Raw genomic sequence first — 27,614 nt, forward strand, 5'->3', positions numbered from 1 at the left:
GACCCTTTACTATCCCATGAGGCCACGGGAGAGGATTTGTGAATGGCAGTAAAGCAACGCAACTTTTTGGTGGTCATGAAGTAATTACTTATTTAAAAATAAGTATACCTACTATATACGAGATTATGCCATTTTGGATGCAGCCAATGTTTTTAAACAAATTGGTTGAGTGAATGCTTCAATGACTCATTCATGATGACAGTTATCTGTTTTGTTCCTGAATGAAGCATCATTTACAGAAAGAGTCACTGAAACATGCCTACCAAATGAATAGATTGACAGTCTGTCTGACACGCACAAACAAATGCAGTCAGATCATCTGGAGCAGTACATTTTCCTGATGGATGATAGAATACATTCAGCAGATGTCTTTGTGACATTTATGATCTACAGTAGAATGTGCAAGAACATTTTCCTTTTAAGATGTATCAGATGTTTGTACACAAATATAATGCTTCAAATAACATGTATACTTTGACAGGAGCCTCTCAAATTTATGTCTGCTCACTGTAAGAAGTCAAAATTATTGATGCAATCAAGTGTTTAAGCACTAAAACAGCACCTTTACCTTTTTTCCATTTCTACATCTACAGTTCTACTTTAATAGAATTGCTTTTATTTACATAGCCTTCTGCTTATACTGCTTTGTTTTATGACCATAGTTACAGTATCTCACAGAAGTGAGTACACCCCTCACATTTTTGTAAATATTTTATTATATCTTTTCATGTGACAACACTGAAGAAATGATGCTTTGCTACAATGTAAAGTAGTTAGTGTACAGCTTGTATAACAGTGTAAATTTGCTGTCCCCTCAAAATAACTCAACACACAGCCATTAATGTCTAAACTGCTGGCCACAAAAGTGAGTACACCAAAAGTGAAAATGTCCAAATTGGGCCTAATTAGCCATTTTCTCTCCCCGGTGTCATGTGACTCGTTAGTGTTACAAGGTCTCAGGTGTGAATGGGGAGCAGGTGTGTTAAATTTGGTGTTATCGCTCTTACTCTCTCTTACTGGTCACTGGAAGTTCAACATGGCACCTCATGGCAAAGAACTCTCTGAGGATCTGAAAAAAAGAATTGTTGCTCTACATAAAGATGGCGTAGGCTATAAGAAGATTGCCAAGACCCTGAAACTGAGCTGCAGCACAGTGGCCAAGACCATACAGCGGTTTAACAGGACAGGTTCCACTCAGAACAGGCCTCGCCATGGTCGACCAAAGAAGTTGAGTGCACGTGCTCAGCGTCATATCCAGAGGTTGTGGTTGGGAAATAGACATATGAGTGCTGCCAGCATTGCTGCAGAGGTTGAAGGGGTGGGGGGTCAGCCTGTCAGTGCTCAGACCATATGCCGCACACTGCATCAAATTGGTCTGCATGGCTGTCATCCCAGAAGGAAGCCTCTTCTGAAGATGATGCACAAGAAAGCCCGCAGTTTGCTGAAGACAAGCAGACTAAGGAACCATGTCCTGTAGTCTGATGAGACCAAGATAAACTTATTTGGTTCAGATGGTGTCAAGCGTGTGTGGTGGCAACCAAGTGAGGAGTACAAAGACAAGTGTGTCTTGCCTACAGTCAAGCATGGTGGTGGGAGTGTCATGGCCTGGGGCTGCATGAGTGCTGCCGGCACTGGGGAGCTACATTTCATTGAGGGAACCATGAATGCCAACAGAGCATGATCCCCTCCCTTCGGAGACTGGGCCGCAGAGCAGTATTCCAACATGATAACGACCAAAAACACACCTCCAAGACGACCACTACCTTGCTAAAGAAGCTGAGGGTAAAGGTGATAGACTGGCCAAGCATGTCTCCAGACCTAAACCCTATTGAGCATCTGTGGGGCATCCTCAAATGGAAGGTGGAGGAGCGCAAGTTCTCTAACATCCACCAGCTCCGTGATGTCGTCATGAAGGAGTGGAAGAGGACTCCAGTGGCAACCTGTGAAGCTCTGGTGAACTCCATGCCCAAGAGGGTTAAGGCAGTGCTGGAAAATAATGGTGGCCACACAAAATATTGACACTTTGGGCCCTAATTTAGACATTTTCACTTAGGGGTGTACTCACTATGGCCAGCGGTTTAGACATTAATGGCTGTGTTTTGAGTTATTTTGAGGGGACAGCAAATTTACACTGTTATACAAGCTGTACACTCACTACTTTACATTGTAGCAATGTGTCATTTCTTCAGTGTTGTCAGATGAAAAGATATAGAAATATTTACAAAAGTGTGAGGGGTGTACTCACTTCTGTGAGATACCGTATGAGGCCAGAGCAATATACAATATTAAAATAAGAACTACAATTCTCTTTGCTACATCAATTCAAAATAAATTCAAATTTCCAGAATTAAAAAAGCATTTTCAGTTAATTTCTAATGACATGTGAAGGCCAAGTATGGTAACCCATATTCAGAATTTGTCCTCTGCATTTAACCCAGTGCACACACATTAAGAGTAGTGAGTAGTGAACACACATACACACACTGCAAACCATGGACACACACCTGGAGCAGGTGGGCAGCCATTTTGCCGTGGCGCCAGGAGAGTGATTGGGGGTTAGGTGCCTTGCTCAAGGACACGTCAGTCATTTCCTGCTGGTATTGAAAATTGAACCCGCAACCTTTAGGTTACCAGTCTGAATGGCACATAACCAGTTCTGAATGCCGCATAACCCTGACTTTACACCAGCTCATATTATTGATCTGATTATTCTGAGAGATAAATACATCTGGTATGATGTTTAGAATGTCAGTATGATCGGAAGCATAAAAGCATATTTCATCCATGAAATCTTATCTGATGACTCATTGATAAGCAGAAACTGATTTCTCCAAGTACAATATGTTCTTGGATAAACATCTTTGTTGATCCTGGAACAACATTTTATTCAACCAATCAGATTTGGCAAGTTTACAGTATATGTCAAGTTTAGGCTTACAACCAGGGATAGGTGCTTCTACATTGGTGTTATTCACTTATCATTTCCCTCTGATTTTATGGATAACTTATGGGTAGGGTTAGGTTTAGGGGTAGGGATAGGGTTAGGACTAAATTTTCAGACAGTAATGTTGTTCCAGGATCAACTCAACTCAGAGTCAGGAGTGCCATTGATAAGCTGTATTAGAAACCAGCGAGTTGAAATGTTTTGCAAATGCATGGCAAAATAACCTGAAAGCCACAGCGATTAATGTGGAGTGTGAGTAGAACCAACATCATCTCTGTCATAAGAGCCTGCCTTCCCCATATCTCTGTGCCTTCATTTCCACCACTGAGGACATGAAACATGAAATTGCAGGCTGTTTTAAAGAAGGATGTATTAAGTGTGCTTCCAGAGATCTCTAATACATGAGAGCTGTGACTCAGACATGACATGAACGAAATTATGGCTAAAATAAACTGAAGGAAGAAGGAGAAGGAAATTAACATGAAATTACTAAATACAGTGCTTGAACCCTTGTACCTTCAGTGTTTGCATTAGCATGTTGCTAAGCTTATGACAATACTCTAATGAACATAAAAATACACAGCATTTACAGACATTGAATAATGTAGATTTTATTTATATTAGTTTTATCAATACTTTTCATTATTGATTGCGTAACAGTAACTAGACTATATTTATAATCGACATTTTTCTCGGTTTGTCCGCCATCTTGGATGGACTTTTGTGACAGAGCTTGCATTATGGGATTGTCTTCTCACAAAAACACATATGGTGGTTGTCTTCTCACAGAAAAAAAAAAAAAAAACATATTTAGCCATAAGAAGGTATTTTAGGCAGCATAATTATGTTGCCTACTATTTGCAATACATAACAATAAAAAACTAATTAAATGTAATAAAATTAAAATAAAAACATAATGAAACATAATTACAAATTAAACATATTCTAGATCCATAATGAAAAGTATTATTATACCATACTTAAGCCACATTTGTTTTGTTCTGTTTAATTTTAGTATATTCAAAATTTTAATAAATTCTTAAAAACTTTTGCTTGTAAAATTGCAAGATGTTTACATTTAGAACTGGCAAATGAGAAAGCATAATGAAAAAGAAAATGATTTTTGATTTTTGCAGTATTATCTTTCAAAAATTAAGTCTAAAGATTTTGTATGTGTTATATAAAACAGAATTCACCTCACTGTCACCATGTACACAGAATGACATGCCAATGAATTCAGTTTCAACAAGAGGTTTATGTTTTACTATCTCAGCAGATAATAGAGCAATCAAACCTGGCTATGTGGTCTGTTTGATTCCCTTTGGTCCCAGTGACCCCTGCTATCATTTCAGAGTCAATAAATGACAACCTGTGTGGCACAACATATTATTTCTACATGACTTCATCTTCACAAACAGGAACAACACAACTCCCTCGCTGTGAGGACAAACAATATAGCTTTGGTGTTACTATTCTTACATTAAAGGAGGCAGCAAAGACAATGTGTCCACACCACAATATATACTTCACTTTGTTGCATACTAATGGTATAATAAATGTAGGATGCTGTCTGTTTGTGCACTGTAAGTTTCATCCTGATGGTATATTCTGAATTATTAAACTACTGCTACTGCTTTGTTTAATCGACACTGGTTAAAATGTCTTCCATGTAATGGAAATGAACAGTACACACTCTTCTATTATGGCTCAAATGGCATCAAACTACAGATTACATTCATTCCATTTATTCATATCAAAAAAGAGACGTTCAGGTCTCCTGGAGGATTGCACTGCCCCCTGCTGATTGCATTGTGCATGGTTTTCACTTTCAAAGAAAGATTCCTGGCACCTTAGGCTTGGAGGTGCATACAGGTGTCAGAAAGTTTGAGTCTACTAGAAAAATGTCTTCTTTTTTGCTTTATTATTATTATTGAATACAGTTTTAAAATGACAAATTATCAGTATAATATATTATAAGGCTCTAAAGAGCATCTTGAGGAATCAATGTCAATTTTTTCTTCTAAAAAAATTCAGTTATGTTATTTTATGTCATGACTTGAACAATTATTTGCTAATTTCCATGTTCAAATGTGAAAAATCCTAAATTTACAATATGGGTTTCAGACCAACAGAATGAAAGCTCTAGTCATCTTTAAATCCTCTAGGAAAGACTAATTCTCAAACACTCATCATTTTCACTCCTGAAGCCTGTGGGAGATAAAGCGTTGCTTGGGGCTTTTCGACTCCTGAGTCATTCTAATTGGAAATTGGTCTTTTTTTCCTGTATGAGATGACCCAATGGACAAAAAGATTCCTGTTGCTCATTAATATGAGCCTTCGGGATACGCCGCTGACACATTCATTACTGACACAATCAATCCTCTTCAATGTTGAGAGTGTGAGCCGCTATAAATAGTTTTACTCTGAACCCAGAAATTGTTTTATATTAGAGGGAAGTCAGGTATGGTTTCATTTTGAGGCTGACTTGGTCTCCTTATTACTCTGAAAAAGCATTTCTATGGTTGCTAACAGCTTTAAATATATGTACTGTATCAACGCTTGTTTTCACATCATGCCATTTTCAACATGAAACAGTTTGCAACCCATTTTACTACTTAGAAGTGAAACACATTAAGTACAAATGTTGACTTGGACTTGATTTTATTCATCAGGAATTGTTTGAATTGTGGAAGAGGGGGATTAAAGATAAGAGTTTTAAATTTTAATAAATGCAACAATGCATTTTGCACAACAACTGGCAATATAAATAAACAGAACTAAACAGAAGTAGGTTTCATGTTGACTTTAATACATATTTTACTGTGCATTTAATTATGGAGATGTATGACTGTATTTCAATAACTGCCGAAGTTTTAAATAAAACAAAGATTACTGGAGTGTGTTTGAACACTTTCAGCTTTACTACTTCAAAATTTCCCATTTAATTTAATGTTTTACTTGCCGTTTCTTTGTAATTGTGAAATTTACTAACAATATATGAGTGAAAATTGTTTCTACACCAATATCCAATTATAAAATACTGTGTTTTCTGTACTATATATCATCCCTTACAACTCTAATGTTCAGAGATTAATGCAGCCTGCCAAACTATAGGCTGAAGCAGCTGCAAAAATAGAACAACATGTGCTGCTGATTTCTGGGGCTGAGGCGCCCCTGGTGGCCAGCAGTATGAGGACACTTGACTGGATGGCAGTGCTGTTTCCCTGCAGAAATCAATAGACACACTATATGTCAAGTGATAATGAGCCTCTCTCAGGTTTCCACGTGGAACCAGACAAGCCCTAATTACACCCTTACAAAGCAGTATAGTCTATAGTCCATCAAATGTATTAAAAACTTAATCAGTGGCCACAGTAAAGTAGAACACAATTTTGAAAAGGTGCTATGCATGATAAACACCACCAGTCAGAGGTTTGCAGAACCTGCGCATTGTTTATTACCATATTCTGCTTTTTAAACACTGGTTAGAAATCAGTCATTATAAATTATTTTATTCTATTGAAAACTTAATAGAAAGTAAATATGTTTTCATTAATATTTTATTCCAGTGGCGCTGGAGTTAGTGAAAATAGCCTTTGCCAACAAAGTGGGTGATTTTAATGTAAATAGACACTATAGTGCTGGATATTTGTTGGCTATTTTTTCACTATCAGATCTGACTTTAAAAAATAATAATTTCATTTAATTTTTTTTTTTTTTTTTTACAAAGAAATTCTTTAATTTCTAAATAAGTAATTTAAGTAATAAAAAAAACATTTAAGCATAAGACTTTTTGAATGATAGCATTGCAATGAAGGTCATGCATATTTTTATTTATATGGTTGTTTTATCCTCTTCAGTCAGTTTTGCATCTCCTCAGCTCTGGATATAATGTGCTATTCATATTACAGTAATGTATCATTGGCAGACTGTAGCCTTGGTCTTATTTGGATGTACAGCTGCAGAAACAAAGGGCTCTGTTTACAGAATGTAGACGTCCGCTGAACTTCTATAAATTCCACAAAAAACACATCATACAGTCACCGAGCCCTTCTCATATGGCTAAGAAAACAGAAGGTCTTTTTTTTTTCTTTGAAAAAGAGCTACATACAATAGAAACTGATAAAGAAATTCTGAGGGGAAAAAAGATCAGCTTATATCAGGCCAAAGTTATACAGCAAAGAGTTGTACATCACTGCTGGCCCAGTAAAACTCCAGGAAAAGAGCTTACAGTGAAAGTAGGGAGGAAAGTGGAACAAAGTAAGTAAACAGACTGCTATTCTTAGCACAGAGAGGATGAAGAAGTGCTCAGGAGAAAGTTCTCCAACTATAGAGAAAGAAAGAAAGAAAGAAAGAAAGAAAGAAAGAGTTGGAGATGGAAGATTTATCACTTTGCACCATCAATGTGATCCTCTTAGGAAAGACTCCCGAAGCAACGTGACATTTGAACATGAGCTAGAAATGTCAGAGAAAACTGGAAGGCAAGACACATAAAATAGTTTTAATAATTTATTTATTAAAGTCAACATGAACTCACAACTGACCCATTTGCTTTCCTAACCCTATAAAGCCTGACATATGAAATAAAATTCTGAAAAATCCTATGAAAAAATGAACAGTTTATTGAAACTTTAGACAAAAAAAGGTTTACATATGTGTTTTTGTTGATTATTATATTTGATACATCAGGCTTTTATGGCTCATATAGTATGATATAGGAGAATATAGACCTCATATTCGAGGAGGAAAACAACACCTCAGTTTTATTAACAGGCCCAAACTGAGCAAATAATTAGTGCAGTTGCTGATATTTATATGGCCCAGAAAAAGTAAGATAAAATTCTGATAGCTTGTAATGCAAATATTAGATTTTTTACTCAGAAATGTCACAATATGAAAGTAAAATGCATTGCCAATGCCATTTCATGTTGACATAAAAAATAATAATAATAATAAAATTAAGTAAATGTGACAAAAATGTCCACCTCTCTTTGTGAAGGCGAAGACTGTTCAAGGTTTCTGCATCATTTAATTTTGAATTTAAATTTTGAGTGCTATTAAATGCTCTCATTATTCATGTAGTCACCTCTGATGGACATACAGAGAATTTAGCACCCATTATCTTAGGCTAAATGCTTTCAAATGTAAATTTATTCCCACAGTGTGCTTTTCAAAAATTACAGCTCACGTCCCTCAGAGCTTTGTGATTGGTTGGCTGAACGGGGAGACATTTTACTCCACTATTATTGACGGCCTGCCAACACGTCCCAGGGGCGTGGCAGGAAATGACAGATATGCTGTCGACGCAGCCATGGGAGGGGTTCGAGAGCTGACTGATGGCCTGTTGAGAGGCTCTGAGGTGGGTGGGTCGGGGGAAGTTTGGCAGGGAAAACAGATCAATGCTCAGTGACAGCAAGCCCTCAAAGACCTGAAGAGTCACGATGTGTGAATGTAGAGAGTGCCTGTCACCTTCAAACACACACACACACACACACACACACACACACACAAAAACAGCCTGAATTATTTATGTCTGCAATTAACTGATTTACAGAAATGGCACTTTCCCACCCTCTGGTGCTAAATGATCACATGCCATCAGGTCGTTTTATTATTGATCAAAAAATTCTCATGTCAGACACATTAGCAGCTTAATATTGTCAAACCATGTGATGTCATAGTTGGCACTTCAGCTGATTTTGTGAAGCTCTATGTCATCTGCAGATGGTAACCCATGCAAAGGTTTCTTTTTTTTTTTTTTTGAAAGGAAGCGACATGCAGGTTTCAGCCTCACCCTTTTCAACCTTAGAAACCATGGCAACGGTGAGGCGGAGGACCCAAGGAGGGAAGAGGGAGCAGCTTTTGTAGCAGAGCTGGGAAGCCATTATGGCACAGAGCAGCTGACCTTTGAGCCACTTCAGACTGATATGATAGGCAGATGGGGAAATAAACAGACATCCAAATACAGCCAGATCTACTGCATTTATTTGATTGTGGTGGAAGTTCAACTAAAGCAAACAGGTAGTGTCTGTAAGCAGAGCTGGCCGCTTAGCCGGAAAACAATGTATATTAGATTAACCATTATATTCAACCAAGTCCTCCAAATACATATCTCACAAAAAATGTTATTGCTCTTGTACTTAGGCAGCCTAACACATGACCAGAAGCTCATCCACCTCAAAAGGACGATTTAGACCAGTTTATAGCTTACAAACTCAAGGATTATGTAAGTACAAAAATATAAGCGTTACAGTTCTGCTGTGATTGTAAGTGGATTTACTATAAACACATTTCCTTTTCATTTTTGCAAACTAATGGGTGAAAATTATTTTTAATAGATATGCCACAAAAACTTTATTAGAAATTAGGTTGACAATAGCTTCTAATATTCGATTACATTCTATTCTGTATATTCTATTTATACAACAGTCCTTGAATTTGATTGGTCAAGCAGCATTTCAAGATAAACAGTGCAACAGCATGGGGACTTGTATCAGTCCACTTGTCTGTTCCAGACAGAATGTCAATCTGTTTATTAGTGGCGAGGTTAGTTTTTTTGTAGTTAGTTTTTTCCTGCAGGTTATATTGTTACGCAAGTAATTGGCGACAGGTGACTGTTTTTATAAGTAAGTCATTTGAATCATTCAATCAACCAATTCATTCAAAACAGTGATTCATTTACAAACAAAACAAATGATGGCAAAGACTGTGTATACCAAGATGGTTTACTCATCTTACTATGAATGTGAGAAACTGCAAAGCCCAATATGGCGGAACAAGTCCTGCCTTCTAAATAAAAGAGCCAATCACCAATTGGTAAAGTCAACACATCACTGCAGCTGCCATTAGGAGTGCCCCAAAATAGCTGCCTGGATGATCACTGAATCATTCACTCAACCAATTCTCATTCAGACTCATCACTGACTCATTCAGAAATGAACCACCACTGGATTCTGCTTTGATTTCCTCTGGAACTATTTCTGTTAGGTTTGTAACTAATTTTAACAAAATACTGAAACCAAATGACTTTCATGATGTTTGTTTCCATTAATGGTTTTTGGATGTTTGCATTCTTCTTCCAACACAGGCAGAACATTGCACCAAAATACTCAATGACAGTTTTTCCTGCACCGCTCTTACACTACTGAACCTAGATCACTAAAAGAATGAATCATTACAATGAAACAATGCATTTTAATCAGTCAAAAATGTTAAAGGGATAGTTAATCTAAAAATGAAAATTTTGTCATCATTTACTCACCCTCATTCCAAACCTGTATGGAATGTTGGTAAACAAACAGCTTTGGTGAGCACTGACTTTCATTGTATAGACAAAAACATTTCTCAAAATATTTTCTTCTATGTCCCACAGAAGAAAGTCAAACAGGTTTGAATGGACATGAGGGTGAGAAAATGATATGACAATTTTCATTTTTAGGTGAACTATCACTTTAAGTAGAATCAGAATCCTTGGGCCCTATTTTAACGATTTAAGCACATGGTCTAAAGAGCACAGTGAAAGTGCACTTAGGGCATGTCCGAATCCACGGGAAAAATGGTGGGGTCATCCGGCGCATGGTCTTAAAGGGTTGTCCCTATTCTCTTAATGAGTAATGGGTGTGTTTTGGGCATAAAGTGCAATAACCAATCAGAGTCTCATCTTTCATTCCCTTTAAAAGCCAGTTTCGGATTCGCTATTTACATGCCGGAATTTGCAAGTGGAAAAACTGAACACTTCTCTAGTGAGGAAACGGATCAGCTCGTGGACGAGGTTAAAGCGTGCAAGCAGACCATCTACGGGACAAGCCGGATTCCATCAAAGCATTTTTATCTTTATGCACACATTAATAATCTTTTACATTGTAATCCTTTTATTTTTAATATTTGGGCATGTTTGTGTGTTGCTGCTCGTCTCTGTGTGTGTAATAAGCAGCGTGTACACGCGTTGAAAACGTGAAAACGATAACTGCGTCGGGCTGAAACTACCAAAAAATACTCGCATTGAGCCTGGCCCTGCATTGCACCGGGTGTATGATAGGGCCCCTTGTGTTTAATTTCATCCATATTAAATTTACAAAGAAACGTAACACTTCTAGTATTACACATGTACACGTATATTGTAGGAGAACAGGAAGAAGTTCTCATGGGTCACCAGCAGGTCATCCTACATGGAATCTGCAAGCACAAAAAAAAAAAAAAAAACTGCCACCAATTTCTACAGATTAAGAATATTGAGAATAAGAATTTAGTATACTCAGCTACAGCATGTTTAACACATTGTAATCGGCTCAGCTGAGACTGCCATCCCAGATGTTTGTCTTGCTGACAGAGCTCAAAAGGCCTGATTATCCAGCAACAATCAGATAAAATAACATCTGTCTGTGTAAGAAATGCAAAAACACTTGAACCAAAAAGCGTGAACTAAAATGTTGCAGGTGGAACATATTATTATGCAATTATCTGGACAGCAAAGCTGTACACAATGTAACAGTACTAGATGGTTGCATGTGTTTAGTCAGTGGGGAGTGTTTGCGCATTCAGACTGAAGGGTACTGCTCAACATGACAGCTGGGGCTTAATATGACAGGCCTGGATCGCTGCTGCCCGCCATCTGTTCGGATGATGCATTTCACGCCGTCGCATTTCAAACAGGCGGAGCCAGTCTTTCAAATCAACTTCCTCTCCACACTTACTCAAAGTCAATTTCCAACACATGATGAGATTATTATTCAGGCTTAAAGTTTGGTGGAGTTTTTGCTAACATATTCAGCTGCAGCCTATTTTTACCTTCAATTCATCTCAAAGAAGCCAGACTTTCTCATGAAATCAGTCTAGGCATTTGTATTGGTCGATCTTTGCAAATGACAGACACTTAAAGAATTCACAGTGATCCACGTGTGGTGTGACGCATAAAGCTGCGAAACAATCACTTTTTATGAGGAAAATCAAATGCTTTGTTTTGGCATACCATTGTCTCTCACTTTAAGCATCAAGTGAGATATTTCTAAATCAAGTCTACGTGAATGAGAACATGGAGGGCTAAGAATAACATTTCTCTTCTCAAGCACTTATTGAGCGAGTCCTCTGAGAGACAGTTGGAATTGTATCAGTGATATATATCTCACACTTAACTGATACAAAACATGTTTCAACATTAACAATCTGCTCCACCGTTATCATAGTAGGAAACTCTCAAATATGATAATAGTAAGCAAGTGACACAGAAACCTAAAGTCTTCTCCAACTTTTGAACTTTCATGCTCAATTTGTGAGTACTGTGTTGTGCGTCTCTACAGATAAAGGGGATTTTTCAATACTATCTCACAACCAATTCATACGTATTTTACGAGGTGACTAATTCATAGGAATTTGTACGAGTGAAGTCATATTCATATGATTTGTCTAAACCCCAGTGAAGAGTCGGTTTAGGGGCGGGTTAGGGGTAGGTCATTCATATGAATTCATACGAATTTGGCAACTCGTAAATACATACGATTTAGAAAAAATGTACACATTCCTACAACCTCACTCATACGAATTTGTATGTTTTTTGCTAAATCATACGTATTTTACGAGGTGGCTAATTCATACGAATTTGTACAACAACATTCATACGAATTCATACGATTTGTCTAAACCCCAGTGACGGGTAGGTTTAGGGGCGGGTTAGGGGTAGGTCATTCATACGAATTCATATGAATTTGGCAACTCGCAAAATACGTACGATTTAGCAAAAAATTTACAAATTCCTACAACCTCACTCGTACAAATTTGTATGTTTTTTGCTAAAGTGTTTTTTCACAGATTGACATTTGTTTACTCAATGTACAGTATCATTAATATGTAAACATCCCAACCTGATCTCACAATTCGTACGTATTTTACGGGGTGGTTAATTCACTTGTAAAATACGTACAAATTGTGAGCTCAGGTTGGGATGTTTACATATTAATGATACTGTACATTGAGTAAACAAATGTCAATCTGTGAAAATCAGAAGGTCAGATTTGGGTGTTTTACTACTTCTAGATTCCAGGTAATGTGTTTTCTTTCACTGTTTGACATTTTAATTTTTTGTGTGATAATACAAAGCTTATGAGCATTTAATATGGTAGGCATTAAAGTTGAACATTCTAATTGCTGTATACAAAGCATACAATGGAAATTGCAATTGCCTTTTCTTCCCTATTGTGACGAGTGAAACGTCTTCCCAAACTAGAAAAAAATACTGTATGTAGGACGGGACTTGATTTTGTGACAAAAAAAGACTAAATTATAAACACTGCAATAGTCTATAAAAAACAAGAATTGTCAATTCTGACTGTGACTTCAAAGTGTACAAATATACCATCAACTTCACTTTCCAGCTGCACCTTAAACCTGTGACTTTTAAGTTTGTATTCTTTGAATCCTAACACACATCTTTTTATATGAATTCGGAGGTCAGACTTTGCACATATTGAAATGAAAAATGTCTCTGCATAAGCTTCCAGTGTCCCACATTCATATGGGTAAAAATAAAAGTCAATGGAGCGAAACGTCAAGTGTAATTTATGACTGGTTTATGAAACACTATAGTGCGGTAGTGTTTTTCTTCACAATACCATATCTGACATTGGCAAAATACTCTCACCTCCTATAAAAGACTTTGTCTCAGGATGTGTAGTGAAATGACACATTTTGAAACAGTTGGATAACCTGAGTATGCTCCAGAGAGATGTGATGTAACCACCAGATTAGATGTCGATTAATTTCTTGGAATGGATCTAAGCACAGAGATAAGCGCATCCTGTATTCAGTAAAGCTTAGAAAAGCATTTTGGGAGATCATTTTTACTGTACAAAATTTTTCATATATTTTTCATTATCAGTATGACTGCTTGACAAAGTGTTTACGCTATGTAAAGCATCAAGGACAGGCCATGTAATTCTGTGTGATACTAATTTACATGCCATTAGTGTTATAAAGCTATGTGTCCATTATTCATAATAGAGAAGTAAGCCTACAATCGAGTGTGACATTTCAACGCAGGCACTATCATTTTCACTGGTGTGTGGAAAGGTAATTAAAAAAAATTGTGTTGATTGACCTACTCAAATGTCCTTAGTCATGTGGCTTAGTTAGTACACTAGTGAAACGTACAAAAAAAAAAAAACAGCCGTTCTCATTGGGTCCTGAGGCTCACATGACGAGACTTCAACCACAACATGCAAGTCACGATTTGTAATTCTCAACCTCCTGTCTTCAGGCAGTCTGCTTGATCTTATCCAGTCTGTCACACATTGTGGACTGTGACACAAGGCAAAGCCAGGTTCTTTGACTGCCCCCGCCTGATTGGGTATACAGAGAAAGTCAATATGCTTCTCTTCATGAAAGGAAACATATCCACAGGCCTCTATCCTTTTGAATGTCACTCTATTCTGGGCCAGCCACCTATGGATGATTAATTAAGGTCACTGTACTGGCTCACAGCCCTGCCAAACAGAGCAAGGGATTACAAGATGAAAAACTTGGTGTGATATTTTATACACTGACAGCCTGTCGATCAGGAAGTCAATGGATAGTCTAACCATCTAATAACTTAACCATCACTGCATATTGACTGACTATTGAGAAGGAGAACACAATCATTATAACTATGTATAAATATTTCAGAGCCGGTGTTTACGCTTTAATGATTGATTTACTTATAGTTGTCTTTGCAAGCTAGGAAAAATAGGAAAGGAAATATAATAGGATAGGAAAAATAATTAAAGAATTGAAAAGAATATATACAGTTCACACTGTGAAGTTTGATTATTGGAGTATGTTTTACAAGAAAATGATTACATTTTTAAATAAATGTATTACTCGATGTTTCGTTGTAATTTTTTTGTGAAACTTACTAGCAATTTCTGAGTGAAATTTAAATCCACTAAAGTAAATCCACTTTTTTTTTTCAGAGCACCTTTAATTTGCACTAAGTACCATTATAACAAACAACTGTGTGGCAAAATTAATGGTAATGATGAGCTGAAGCCGGTGAAAATGGCTTGAGGTGAAGTTACGATGTGAAGGGCACAAGTGCTCATTGTTTCTTGTCTTTATGATGAATGAGATTATAAGAGCAGTAAAGATCTGATGCTAGAGATGTGATTTTACTCCACAAGGTTTTACAGATATTGGTGTTTGCAAATGTAATACATTCACCTGTGTACTGTCTGACAACAACAAAGATCTGTGAATTGTTCCTATGCGTTCCAGGCCAGACTGGCATATTATATTTTCAAATTTTAATCTTAAATTGATATTGGACCATACTTTTGTTTCACGCAACCTTATCCACAACAATTATTTCTTGCAAAACACAACAGGTAACACAATCAAGTGGGATTGATTGAGACGGCCCCCTGTTTGCTGATTGTCACTGCCTTGTTCATTAATTATTCAGCACAATCCACTTGCCCTGACAGACTGTCACCGGACGAAGCGTGACTTCAGAGTATTCACAGTTCTGTTGGCCCAAAGTAGGATCCAAAGCGCGTTAAACGAGCCAGTTGCTGTCTGTGAGGCGAAAGCTCTCAGAACAGTTTAATGTAACATACCAAAGCAAACATGTGACCAAACAGTACTGCAATTGGTTTATGTAAAACATAATTTAGTCTTAGTTTGTAAAATAATACCTGTGGTTCTGAGTAGTCTGAAACAAAATCTTTATAAAATAACCAGTGGTCTAGATTATTTTACAGTAAGTACCTTTTCAGTCACAACCTTCTGTAGTCAGCTCTAGCAGGCCTTGACCCTGCAAAGCATGAACGATTTGTCTAGACAGTTTCAATGACGAAAAGTGAATACATCCTCCATTAGCCAAGTATGCTATTCCCCACAGACACAAAGAAATCACGCACTTAGTATCATGTCTGTAGACTGAAATAAACCAGCTAGAGATGAGCATAGTTTACTACTAAAACATACTGATGTAAGCACAAGGATTAAATTCATATTAGCTAAAAAGGCAAAATTTGAAGAAGTTTTCTCATGGTTACTCCATTTGACCAGAACAAAACATGCCTTATATATATAACAAATGTTTACAGGGGTCATCTTTTTTATGTTTTTCTCTAAACATATCAACAAAATGGTTTCCTGCATGTTGGTTACGTCTGACTTTTTAAAATATTATATATATAATATTTAAAAACAAAATTGCTTTAGTGCACTATTTAAAGGTAATAAACAATTAACCCAAACTTTATACGCCAACTTTTTGTTCAACCTTTTGCTAATATATATATACATATACACTACCAGTCAAAAGTTTGGAAACATTACTATTTTTAATGTTGAACGAAGGCTGCATTCATTTCATAATAAATACAGAAAAAACAATAATATTGTGAAATATTATTACAATTTAAAATTATGGTTTTCTATTTTAATATACTTTAAAATATAATTTATTCCTGTGATGCAAAGCTGAATTTTCAGCATCATTACTCCAGTCTTCAGTGTCACATGATCCTTCAGAAATCATTGTAATATGCTGATTTATTATCAATGTTGGAAACAGTTGTGCTGCTTAATATTATTTTATAACCTGTGATACTTTTTCAGGATTCTTTGATGAATAAATAGTTAAAAAATATCAGCATTTATTTAAAATAGAAATCTTTTGTAACAATATACACTACCGTTCAAAAGTTTGGGGTCAGTAATTTTTTTTTTCTTTTTTTTTTTTTTAAAGAAATTAATACTTTTATTCAGCACTGATGTGTTAAATTGATAAAAAGTTATAGTAAAGATTTATATTGTTAGAAAAGATTTATATTTTGAATAAATGCTGTTTAACCTTTTATTCCTCAATAAATCCTGAAAAAAGTATCACAGGTTCCAAAAAAATATTAAGCAACACAACAGTTCAACATTGATAATAACTGACTATCAAATCAGCATATTACAATGATTTATGAAGGATCATGTGACACTGAAGACTGGAGTAATGATGCTGAAAATTCAGCTTTGCATCACAGAAATAAATTATATTTTAAAGTACATTAAAATAGAAAACCATAATTTTAAATTGTAATAATATTTCACAATAGTATTGTTTTTTCTGTATTTATTATGAAATAAATGCAGCCTTAATGAGCATAAGAGACTTCGTTCAAAAACATTAAAAATAGTAAAACTTTTGACAGGTAGTGTGTGTGTATATATATATATATATATATATATATATATATATATATATATAAACAATAACACAGGTTGCTTGAAGGCGACGATTTGTGACGCATCATCGGCTCTGACGTCATTCTTGTCTTCGAAGGTCAAATCAGTGAATAGTGAAAATAACATGTGGCAGACGTAGCCTTTCGTAAAAACTCTTTGGATTACGTGTTAGCTACAAGCACCCTGCTGGTCATTATTTGTTTTGCCTTTTTTAGAGAACTAAACACCCTCAGGAACCGTAACTGTTGTGTTACAGTTTAAAACCTAGTTTAAAACAGATGCACTACACGACAAACTCAGACTTTCACATTACACGTGAATCAACAACAAGAATCTCTTTGCCTAAAACATGCAAAAACAACTTTTACTTCTGCTTCATTTCTTGTGAAAAATGGGGGGAAATATATTCGTGCCCTATAAAAACATCAAAGTTCAAAATATCGTCCCCAGTACAAAATACATTAATCGCGTAAAGGTAATAAAAGCGCAATTCTTACGTCTTCATCCTCGCAGGCGTTTCTCTTGCGGTACTGGACCGCAGGTCGGGTTGAGGGGTGATGAGGACTCTTTCCAGTCTTATTCTCATCCTCAGGAACCTGTCCACCCAGGAGATGACTGGCTTCAGGTGGATGGGGAAAAGAATTGTTGGTATTAATCTTCCCCGAGAATCTCTGGTAAAGCGAAGCCATGAGTCCGGTCAAATCACTAAAGCATCTCAAAGCGCGAGATCTCTCATCAGCTGCTCTCCTAGATGTGCTTAATTTAATGTCCCCCTCCCGCAGAAGGTAAACGCTTTTCTTCTCGAATAGCCCAGAGCCTGATGTCCTTCGAAGAAAGGCAGTAAGACGAATCCTTTAATTGAAATTAATCTCTAATGCGCTTCGTTGGAGTAATTTCTCTGTTTTATGGGTTTGATTGGAGCCCGGGCGGTACTAGAGAAAGTCTGCTCTGCATTCAAAGCACGTTGTTTCCTCTATAGCCCGTCTGCAGAAAAGCGACAACAGCCTATATAAAACTGCACTCAGTCAACGGATTTAACAAACAGAGCTTACAACATCTCACTCCATTTCAGAGGATGAGGCGATGGAAGGACAGCAGTGAGAGCTTTACGCAGAGCAGTGTGTGTGTGTGTGTGTGTGTGTGGATGAGACGCGTTCTGCATGAGAAGTGACTACTGACAGGATATTTATCTGAAGAACATACACACCACGCACGGCTCTCAAATCTCACATTCACTTAGATAAAGAGCAATTACACTGACCGAAACTGTAGACTTTGTATCAACCATTCAATTGATAGACATTTACAAATGTTCAATATTCGGGAATAACCTTTCTCTTACTTCTAAACAATGCTGGAAAGGTCATATACGCAGTACTGGAGTGCCACACCGTGGTAAAATGAAATACAACAGCGCAGGCTGCTTTAAACAGCAAGCAGTTAGTTTATTAATACTTTCCATTAAACCATGAAAATACGTTTTAATTTGAAAATGAAATCGATTGGAACTTAACATCTATACTCCTTACGTCATGCGTTCAGCACCTGGACAACTACAGCACACGAACATTAACTTAACCGTTAATATGGCGCTATTTTCCCGCGAAATGTGCTGGATATAGTAGTAAAGCAATTAACTTTTGTTCTTGTAGTCGCAGTCTTAGTATTTACAGAAATGATGAATCTACCGAATTATACTACTCTTTATAAAAAATAAAAAATAAAAAAAGCATTGAAATCTAATTAGTCTCAGATGTTCATTTCCTACAGCTCCTAGGCCCTTTAGAATGTTTAATGGAAACATTGAGTTTTCTCTAAATTTTGGCATTTCATTCACAAAAAACAAACTGTGTAAATTGTAAGTGTTTTAAATATCAATATTTGGGTCATTCAGGTCATAGCTACTGTACCTCATATGCACAGTAAGTTACATTAATATAGCTTTGTTGTAATATGACTGTGGGGATGTATTCTATAAAAGGGTAAACAGACTGACAGAAATATGCTGTGGATAAAAATAAGAAGCTTAAGTTAGCCACTGCTCAGTGTGGGATTGACAGTTAGCATTCATGAAGGTGTCAAGTGATTTTGATATTTTAATCAACATTTGACATTTTCATAATATCAGTGACTGTAACTGTATTTAATGGGACGGATTGTTTTTTTTTTTTTTTAAAAGTGAGACAAACCAACTAATACCACAAAACAATGGATTTTATGAAATCTGCATCAATAATATTTGATGGTGTTATTCCCAAATGATTTCAACAATGTTTATATCCAAAGAAATCTGCAGTTTTACCAGAGTAATGGCCCATGTCATTGCGCCGCATTACCCTTGATTTTTGGTTTTACTTCCGTAGAAACCATGGAAACACCAAAGAAACTTAAATATATTATGTGTTTTATTAAACAGGTGAGCAACTGTTTAGATAACTTTATTGACAGAAAACTAATCATTGTTATATACCTCAACACGACTTATTGTTTGAATCTCTTGTATTCTTGATTTACCACGAGTAACATGTTTCTACTATGCCTCAGAGACAACACTATTTTTCAAGTGGCTAACATAGCATAATCAGAAAGAGCTTTATTTGTAGTAATAGTAATACAGCATTTTATCTGCCATAGAATATATTTTAAAATTAATTGCATGCCATTTAGCAACACAAGTCATCCAGCGTTTATTAATATGATATTCTAATAATGATCTAGCTTACTGCAATGTGCAACAAGTGTCTCATACCAGCCACTGAGCGAACGCACAGTGTAACGTTAACATAACTTTCAACAAACTCAAATGTATTTTTAGTATGATTGTTTTGACCAAGTAAAACAGCGCTGCATTACCCCACAATTTTAATTTATCAAATAAAGTGACCTGAATGAATAGAATTTTAGCGCTTGTGGCTATTTCATTAGAATGAAATACAATAATGTGAATTTAAGTGATCAAACGTAACTGTAACAAAGTTCAAGTTCTGGGAAGGAGGCGGACGTTAAACATAACTTTAATTGTAAAATATACCTAAACAACAAAACGAAAGGAGTGTCAGCAGCTGACATATAAGCATAATAAAAACAGCAATGTAAAATGTCCCAGGCTCTCTGCCCCGCCCTGCTTCATAACACAGTAATGTTAATAAAACTTTAATACATTAGCTCATCCATGAACATGATTTCTGCCTGAGTACCGTCGGATTGCTTTCCATTGGCTGTGGAGTTGAAGATGACAACTCCCATGATTCCACGCTCATTCATCATCAAGCTACGCCTTTGTTATTGTTTTGAATAAGCGACCTCTAGCGGCGAAACTTACATACTGTGCCTTTAAGTTTAATATTTTATATAATATATTAATCATATGACCCATATGATTTTTTTTTTTATCAGGACCAACAAAACTACATCTGAATGGAGGACCATATGGAGCACAGAAACAAGATTATGAAAAAGAGAATGTGCTATGCAGCAGGTCATGGTATATATATATATTTGCAGCAGAAAGAACATTGTACATAATGTGCTTCAGGGCTTTTAAAGTGCCCCTATTATGCTTGTTCAAATATTACCTTACAAGCATTGTGTAATATTGCTGTCTGTGAATGTAAACGGTCTGCAAAGTTGTAAAGCCAAAAGTGCACAATAAATAAAGTTATTTTCTCCCAAAAGAAAGAATCGACTCTTAACAGCCTAAATGAGTTGTCAAGAATTCCAGTCTCACTTCCGTGACCTGCATACATAACGCAGTAACACATTTGCATAATACCCGCCAATGGACTGCATTGGCTCCCTGCGAACGTCTTCTTTGACCCTCCCTCAAACACTGTAGCTGGTCTGTGATGTGTACATGTCGAGAAGAAGCTATTTTCTGTGCTGTGAAAGCAAATTTGCATTATTTTCACTTCCAAAGAATGAGGATGTGAAGAATCAATGGTTAAAATTCATTTTTAGAACAATAGCACAGCAGTACAATCCCAACCTTTAGTATTCCCATCATTTTACTGACGTCTGCTTCTCAAATCTCTGTGCGGTCAACGTGGGATTCGCAAAAAGATTATTTTTTTCAAACATTAATGTGACATCAGCCTTTCACATTAATGCTCGGCTAATGTATGCTCCATTATTGACATACAGGTAATGATACAGTTCCCAAATGTGCACCTCAATAAATTAGAAATATACACATCGGTTTGTTGATGGACATACACTTGTTAATGTTGAAGTAGAGGAATTACAGTTGCAACATATCATAATGTATGACAAACTGAGTAAAAACTTGTCACTGAGAAATGTCCTGCTCAAGTTGTCCTTGCGACGGCAGTTTGGGTTGAATAACTAGTTCTTTCAATGTTTCGTCATCGAACTTGCACTCAAATTGATATGGTAAAATTGACGCTATCATTACTGTCTTTACAGTATATACAATTACTGAGGATTGAGGAAGCCTCCGGAGCTGAGATTCACGTAATGGGCGTTTCGTTTCCGACACACACTGTAAGCGGTAGAACAATCACAACAGACTAGGCCATCTGACCAATCAAAGCAGAGTAGGCTCGCGGAAAGGAGGAGTTTAGAGAGACTGAACCTTTGAACAAGTCGTTTGAGAATCTTTGAGAAATGAGGTGATGTGCAAAGTATATTATAAGAAAATTAAAGCTTTTTGAACTATGATGCACAGAAGCCTGTTGTAGGAGAGCTCCAAAAGAAAATGAGCAACCTTTAAAATAGCATAATAGGGGCACTTTAAGGGACTCTAAAGCACAGGTAACATTCATGGCCTGCAATTGTGAAAAAGCAATACCATTCTAAAACATGAATGTACTGTAAATATAGCACTAGTACCAGGAAAAGCAAGTGTCTTTCTACTGCATTTATTTATTGACGGTAAAATATTTTTCCAAAAGCTTTTTATGCTTCTCTCTCTCTCTCTCTTTTCCCTTTTGGCTAATTGTATGTAATTCTTAGAATTTTATGCTTGTGTTTTTCTGAATACCTGCATGACGTTCCTTAAGTGTTATAATCCACATCATACAATAAACACAAACTAATTGCTTTTGTTTAGAACACTCTAAATACATTTAAAAAGAAATAATAAATGTTGAGCCCATTTACCTTATTAAATCAAGCTCAAATACATTCAGTCCTTGTTAATGTGGTCCAGACTGTATCACAAATATCTCTAGAAAGCATAGGAAATTAAATAGTGTGTAAGAATCAATTAATTTCCCTTTTACTGGGAGTAATTTTCATTTTCTTGCAGAGCAGGCAGTCAGCTTAAGTGTGCTTGAGGCTGAATAACATATGGCCTGCATTATTCATACACCCAGTGCTACAAAGGTGTTCAGGTTTAATTGATTTAAATGGGCAAAACTAGAGAGGCTGCTATCATAGATACACCTTAATCGTAGCTTCTAGATGATAAACTCTTAAACCCGACCTCAAGGGATGTCGCATGATTCAAACTCTTAACAACCACATTTTGCTACCCAAAAGCCAGGTTGAAGTAAACAGGGCTGTATGCAATGTCCAAGGGTCTTTCCTGTTAAATGTAAGCAAGTCTAGGAAATCTTTTTGTGATCTTTGATGAGGTAAATTCACATGAATGCTAAATTTCATCATAGTCAATATAATAAAATATAATTAAATAACACACCACAATACTTGACATTGTAGAAACTCACATCTTAGAACAAATATTGTGGCTGGACTTTGAGAAATCGTTGGTTAGTTTGCACCACACACTACTGGACACAATGAAGCTCCAAATAGCAATGAAAAATAATGAACCAAAATGAAATATGCTTTCATTTTAACATGGATAAGGAAGAGTAAAAGTGACTGCGATGAGAGATTCTGTCGCTCAGTCTTCTGCACCATCCACAACATAACACTATAAATCCTTCAAAAGGACTTTGAAATGTTTGTCTGTATGGGATCAATATGGCTGCATCTCAAAAGAAGTAAAATCTCAATCTCTAGAATATCTTACAGCCTGTGTACGACAGACAGTGATGTGTTTCTGCTTAAGTGTTGTATATCAAAATGCAATTAACCACAGTGAAGGTCACCCTAATAAGATCCATGTTCAGTTGCGAAATAAACTCCTCATCAATCAATTGTGCGTCAACATTCAGGTTACATCCACACGAAGCCAGAGCTTTCCCTATCCGATCTTTCTTTTTCCTCGTCTGAACCACATATCACAAAACCACTGAAACGACTCAAAACGATGTAGTATACATGCCAGATCAGCATGTGGCGCTGTAATTCTGCAATAGAGATACACTAAAAACAAAGAATAAGACTTGGAGCATGCGCATAAACCTTGCGCACTGTATACAAACTTTAATAAAGCTTCGAAATAGAGCTTTATTTTAATAAAGCTTTAGGCTCGGTAGCTTCTGCAGCACGAACACAAGCATGTAGTACGCTATTGTTGTTGTTGTTGTTGCCATTTTGTGCTGTTAGCGGTGTCTGACTAGGGTCGACACCAGAGATGGGCACTCGAGTTAGTGACTCGGACTCGAGTCGCATTTTAAAAGACTTCAAACTTGACTCGACTCGACCTGAAATGACTTCAGACTTGACTCGACTCGACACAAAAGACTCGTGAATATTTTAAAAACAACTCAAGTCTTTTGCCCTTAACTACTGATATAATAAATAAAGAATTTGTGTTGTGTTTGAATGGTTTTATAATACCTGCGTCACAGATTTTTCCCTACGTGTCGTGGTAGATGGGACTCTTGTCATAGAATCTGATTACGTATGTCTGTGTATTGCGCGTAAACTCCGAAATGTCATAAGAGTCCCATGAAACATGACGGGAGCCACCGTGCTTTATGTTCTTTCCTTTGGGTTTATTATCATGTCAGATCGGCTAGATGCACAGAATGCGGGAAAACAATTAAAGACACCGGAGTGACAACATCAAGTTTTATGAGACATCGCATCGACAGTCACATTAACTCGAACAGCTAGCTATATACTGTGGTGAAGCTGCATGGCAAATTTGGATTGCCAGCCTGTTAAAACATGAACAAAAATAAAAATAAATAAAAATCTAGCTTTTAAACCTAACGTTTTATTAATCTTTTCGTAATATGCATCTTTTCTCTTTCTTAATGTGTCCATAAGAGAGAGATAGAAAGAGATGTTAATCCATTTATTACTTAAAGCTCATATTTTAAGGTATCGCAAACAGCATGCGTACAGTTTTCTATTGACATTCTTAAACATTCCGAGGTTTGATATTTTCTGATAATGACTGTCGTCAATAACAACGAAGCTGTATAGCAAACTGCTGTATAACAAACCGACTCACTGGCGCCATCTTGCGTCCGCTTAGCGACTGTATTGAAAATGACTACTCGTGTTGCCAGGGCAATTGTTTTGTACATTGTGATGGATTATGAAGTAACAAGCTAGATGTACATTATCCCTTACATCTTAGGACCTTTATTACAAACAAAACAGATGATAGAAAGATCATATTGTTTTGTCTATATTATACAACTAGGATAAAAAAATAGGATTTGAGTATGAGAATTTTTCTTTTTAATGACTCGAGACTCGACTCGGACTCCAGATAAAAGACTCGTGAACATCTCTGGTCGACACGTGGGGTGATGACATCATCGTTTCACAAAATATACGGATTGGATGAACACACGAAAACGCAAAGGGCGTCGTTTTCAGATTTACCCACTCTGGGACCCGGTTTAAAAAAAATAGCGGTTTCACCTTCTGAAAACACCAGATCCGTCTGGACGAAACGCCTATACGATACAAAATTTTTGCGTATATAGCTAAACTCGTCTCCGTGTGGATGGGCCCTCAGTTACATGTTAAGCTCGACTGTACTGATATCCCAGCTAACAAAAAATATGTTCTTAGAATATTTTGCTAACATTCCCATTAAGTTATGAAATCATTTCTGAATGGACATTTTTTAAACTTTTTTTTTTTTTTTTTATGTAATAAGAACTTTTTTTTTCTTGGTTTATGTGAAGGTTAAATGAACATTCTATTCTTCTACTATTCTATCCATTCTCCACACCACTTATCCTCTGCAGTGTCTCATGCATGACACGGCGTTCTAAAAACGTAGCACGCAAGTTAAAATCAGTTCAGCTTTTAAAAAATACACCTTGAGACCTTGCGTTTTTTCCCCAATCCACTGCCCGCGTCTCGTTCTGTGTGAATGAGCCCTATGGATGTTCTGAGAAAGTTATTCTAAGAACGTTTTCTCTCAACATTACGAGAATTAATTAATAGCATTATAAGAACGTTCCATAAACATTATTTTAAGAATGTTTTGTCCTAACATTTAGAATTTTTAAAGAAAGTTAGTGAAAGTTATGGGAAAGCTGGGATAACACTAGTGAATGCAATTAAAGTACTTCAACTCTCAGAGCATCTTTATGGCACGAAGCCTATATTTAATTGGTATGTCAAAAACACTGCTACATTAACTCAACAAAAGTATTGGACATTTTCTCAAAACTTCGTTTTGCTTTATAAACGGTACATTGAATGTCAATGAAAAAGAAAAATAGAATGTAAGAACTCTTGGAAAAGTTGTGAATGCCCAGTACAAAGTCATGGCCCACTGACAGTTTCTTTAAAATGCACAAACGTTAAGGACGGACAACCAAAGATTTGCTCAGGTGTAAACTTCTTGATATTTGATGAGTTGGTTGTTTGTGGATTTATCTTTGAGCTGTCAACTGTGTTTAAAAGAGCATCTCTCTTTGTGAAGAGTTCAGCAGACCTAAGCCACTAAAGATCAATAGAGTAATCTGTCAGGACGCGCCACAAATACTCTGAGCAATACCAACCTGGCTCACAGGATGACAGAGAAACATCGTTTCAAGGTTTAGGGCTATATCTCAATTTGCTGCCTCATTGACTGTAATGGACAGTTGCTGAATAAGCAGAAAAGTAATTTTAAATATAAAGAAATAAAGAAAGCTGAAGGAGTTTTTTGATAAGGTAGGACATCTTACTGATTTGTCAGTGGGTCTTTAGTAACGCATATACTGTAGATCATGCTAGCACTCATTCAGGGATATACTCATTTCTATCAATTCACTTCCTCCATCTGGTGGCACAGTGGGTAGCAATGTCGTCTCACAGCAAGAAGGTCCCCAGTTTGAGTCCTTGCGGCATTTCTCCGATCTTTCATGTTCTACCTGAGTTGCTATGTGTATCCTCCGGGTGCTTTGGTTTCTCCCACAATCCAAAGACATGCAGTATAGGTGAATCAAAGACACTAAATTCTCCGTAGGTCTGAGTGTGAACGTTTATGTCTGTGTGTGTATGTTAGTCCTGTGATGGACTGGCCTTCTGTCCAGGGTATTTCCTTGCCTACAACCAAGTCAAATCAAAGCTGTACTTCTAACATTTCTTCTTTTTCCTAATGGTTTACAGTGTTGTATACGGTATGCTTCATGACCCACATCTATCACAGTATCAGCCATTTTATATGGTAATGGTATGTATTTTTTCATTACTCAAAGTTTCTTTGTCACTCTACTTGTAATGTAAAGCAGTCCTGTCCAGCATGAATCTCATACATAATATTAACAGGGTATAAACAGAACAGGGTGCCACAGCCATATACATACACATTCATGCTCCTTTTCTATATATCAATTAAATTACGATCCATAGTATTGGTCTATATTTACATGTATACATTTGGCAGATGCTTTTATCCAAAGCAACTTAAGCTGCAGCCACACTGAGCTTTAAGCATGCAAAATGACCTTAGAACCAGCAATACTGGAAACTATGCAGCATTTCTGTGCAGCGAAAACTATTTGTGTTTTTTTAATTCACAAGTTTGTCAAGTTTTGAATTGGTTAAATGACTGTCAGAGTTCATAAAGCTTTTGTATGCAGCAAAAGATCAAACGTCTTTGCATAAGCTTGCATTTCTGGTCAAATGGAAGTAAATGAATTATGGCTTTACAGTTCATTCAAAGTATACATTTTACCAGTATATGTGTTCATCATATGGACACATATGATGAACACATATATGGAAATCCAGTTACGTAACCGTGGCACTGCTAGCGACATACTCTACCATTTAAGCTACAGTAATCTATAAAAGTATATCTGTAATGCGAGTATATTTGAGTGTGCACTGTATTGCACATTTCAGGTTTATTGACTTTGCTATCATTTTATTTTATTTATTATTATTATTATTATTTGCATTTTGTTGGAATATTCTGTATTTCCTGTAAACATACTGGTGTTAAAGTTCACAAAAAAAAAAAAAAAAAAATATATATATATATATATATATTGTCATAATTTTCTCACCCTTGTCATTCCAAACCTGTATACTTCTTTCTTCTGTGGAACATAAATGAAGATATTTTGAGAAATGTCTGTGCCTTTTTGTCCATGCAGTGGAAGTCAATGGTCACCAAAACTGTTTA

At 36.4% G+C, this 27,614-nt stretch overlaps 1 protein-coding gene across 3 annotated transcripts in view; it reads right to left on the reverse strand.

Annotated features, from left to right (window-relative positions):
* The window catches only part of dpp6b (dipeptidyl-peptidase 6b), a 141,104-nt gene that overhangs the window by 94,545 nt on the left and 18,945 nt on the right, over positions 1 to 27,614 (reverse strand). The window contains exon 1 of one of the 3 annotated variants that reach the window (XM_051913369.1): positions 17,653 to 18,322. The exons of the other annotated variants lie outside the window; for them this stretch is intronic. Coding sequence (XP_051769329.1) covers positions 17,653 to 17,844 — 192 coding nt within the window. The 5' untranslated portion in view covers positions 17,845 to 18,322. Of the gene's footprint in view, positions 1 to 17,652; positions 18,323 to 27,614 lie in introns of those variants that run through there. 3 annotated transcript variants of the gene reach the window in all.

The sequence above is a fragment of the Ctenopharyngodon idella genome, chromosome 2, assembly GCF_019924925.1.
Source record: "Ctenopharyngodon idella isolate HZGC_01 chromosome 2, HZGC01, whole genome shotgun sequence".
Classification (NCBI taxonomy): domain Eukaryota; kingdom Metazoa; phylum Chordata; class Actinopteri; order Cypriniformes; family Xenocyprididae; genus Ctenopharyngodon; species Ctenopharyngodon idella.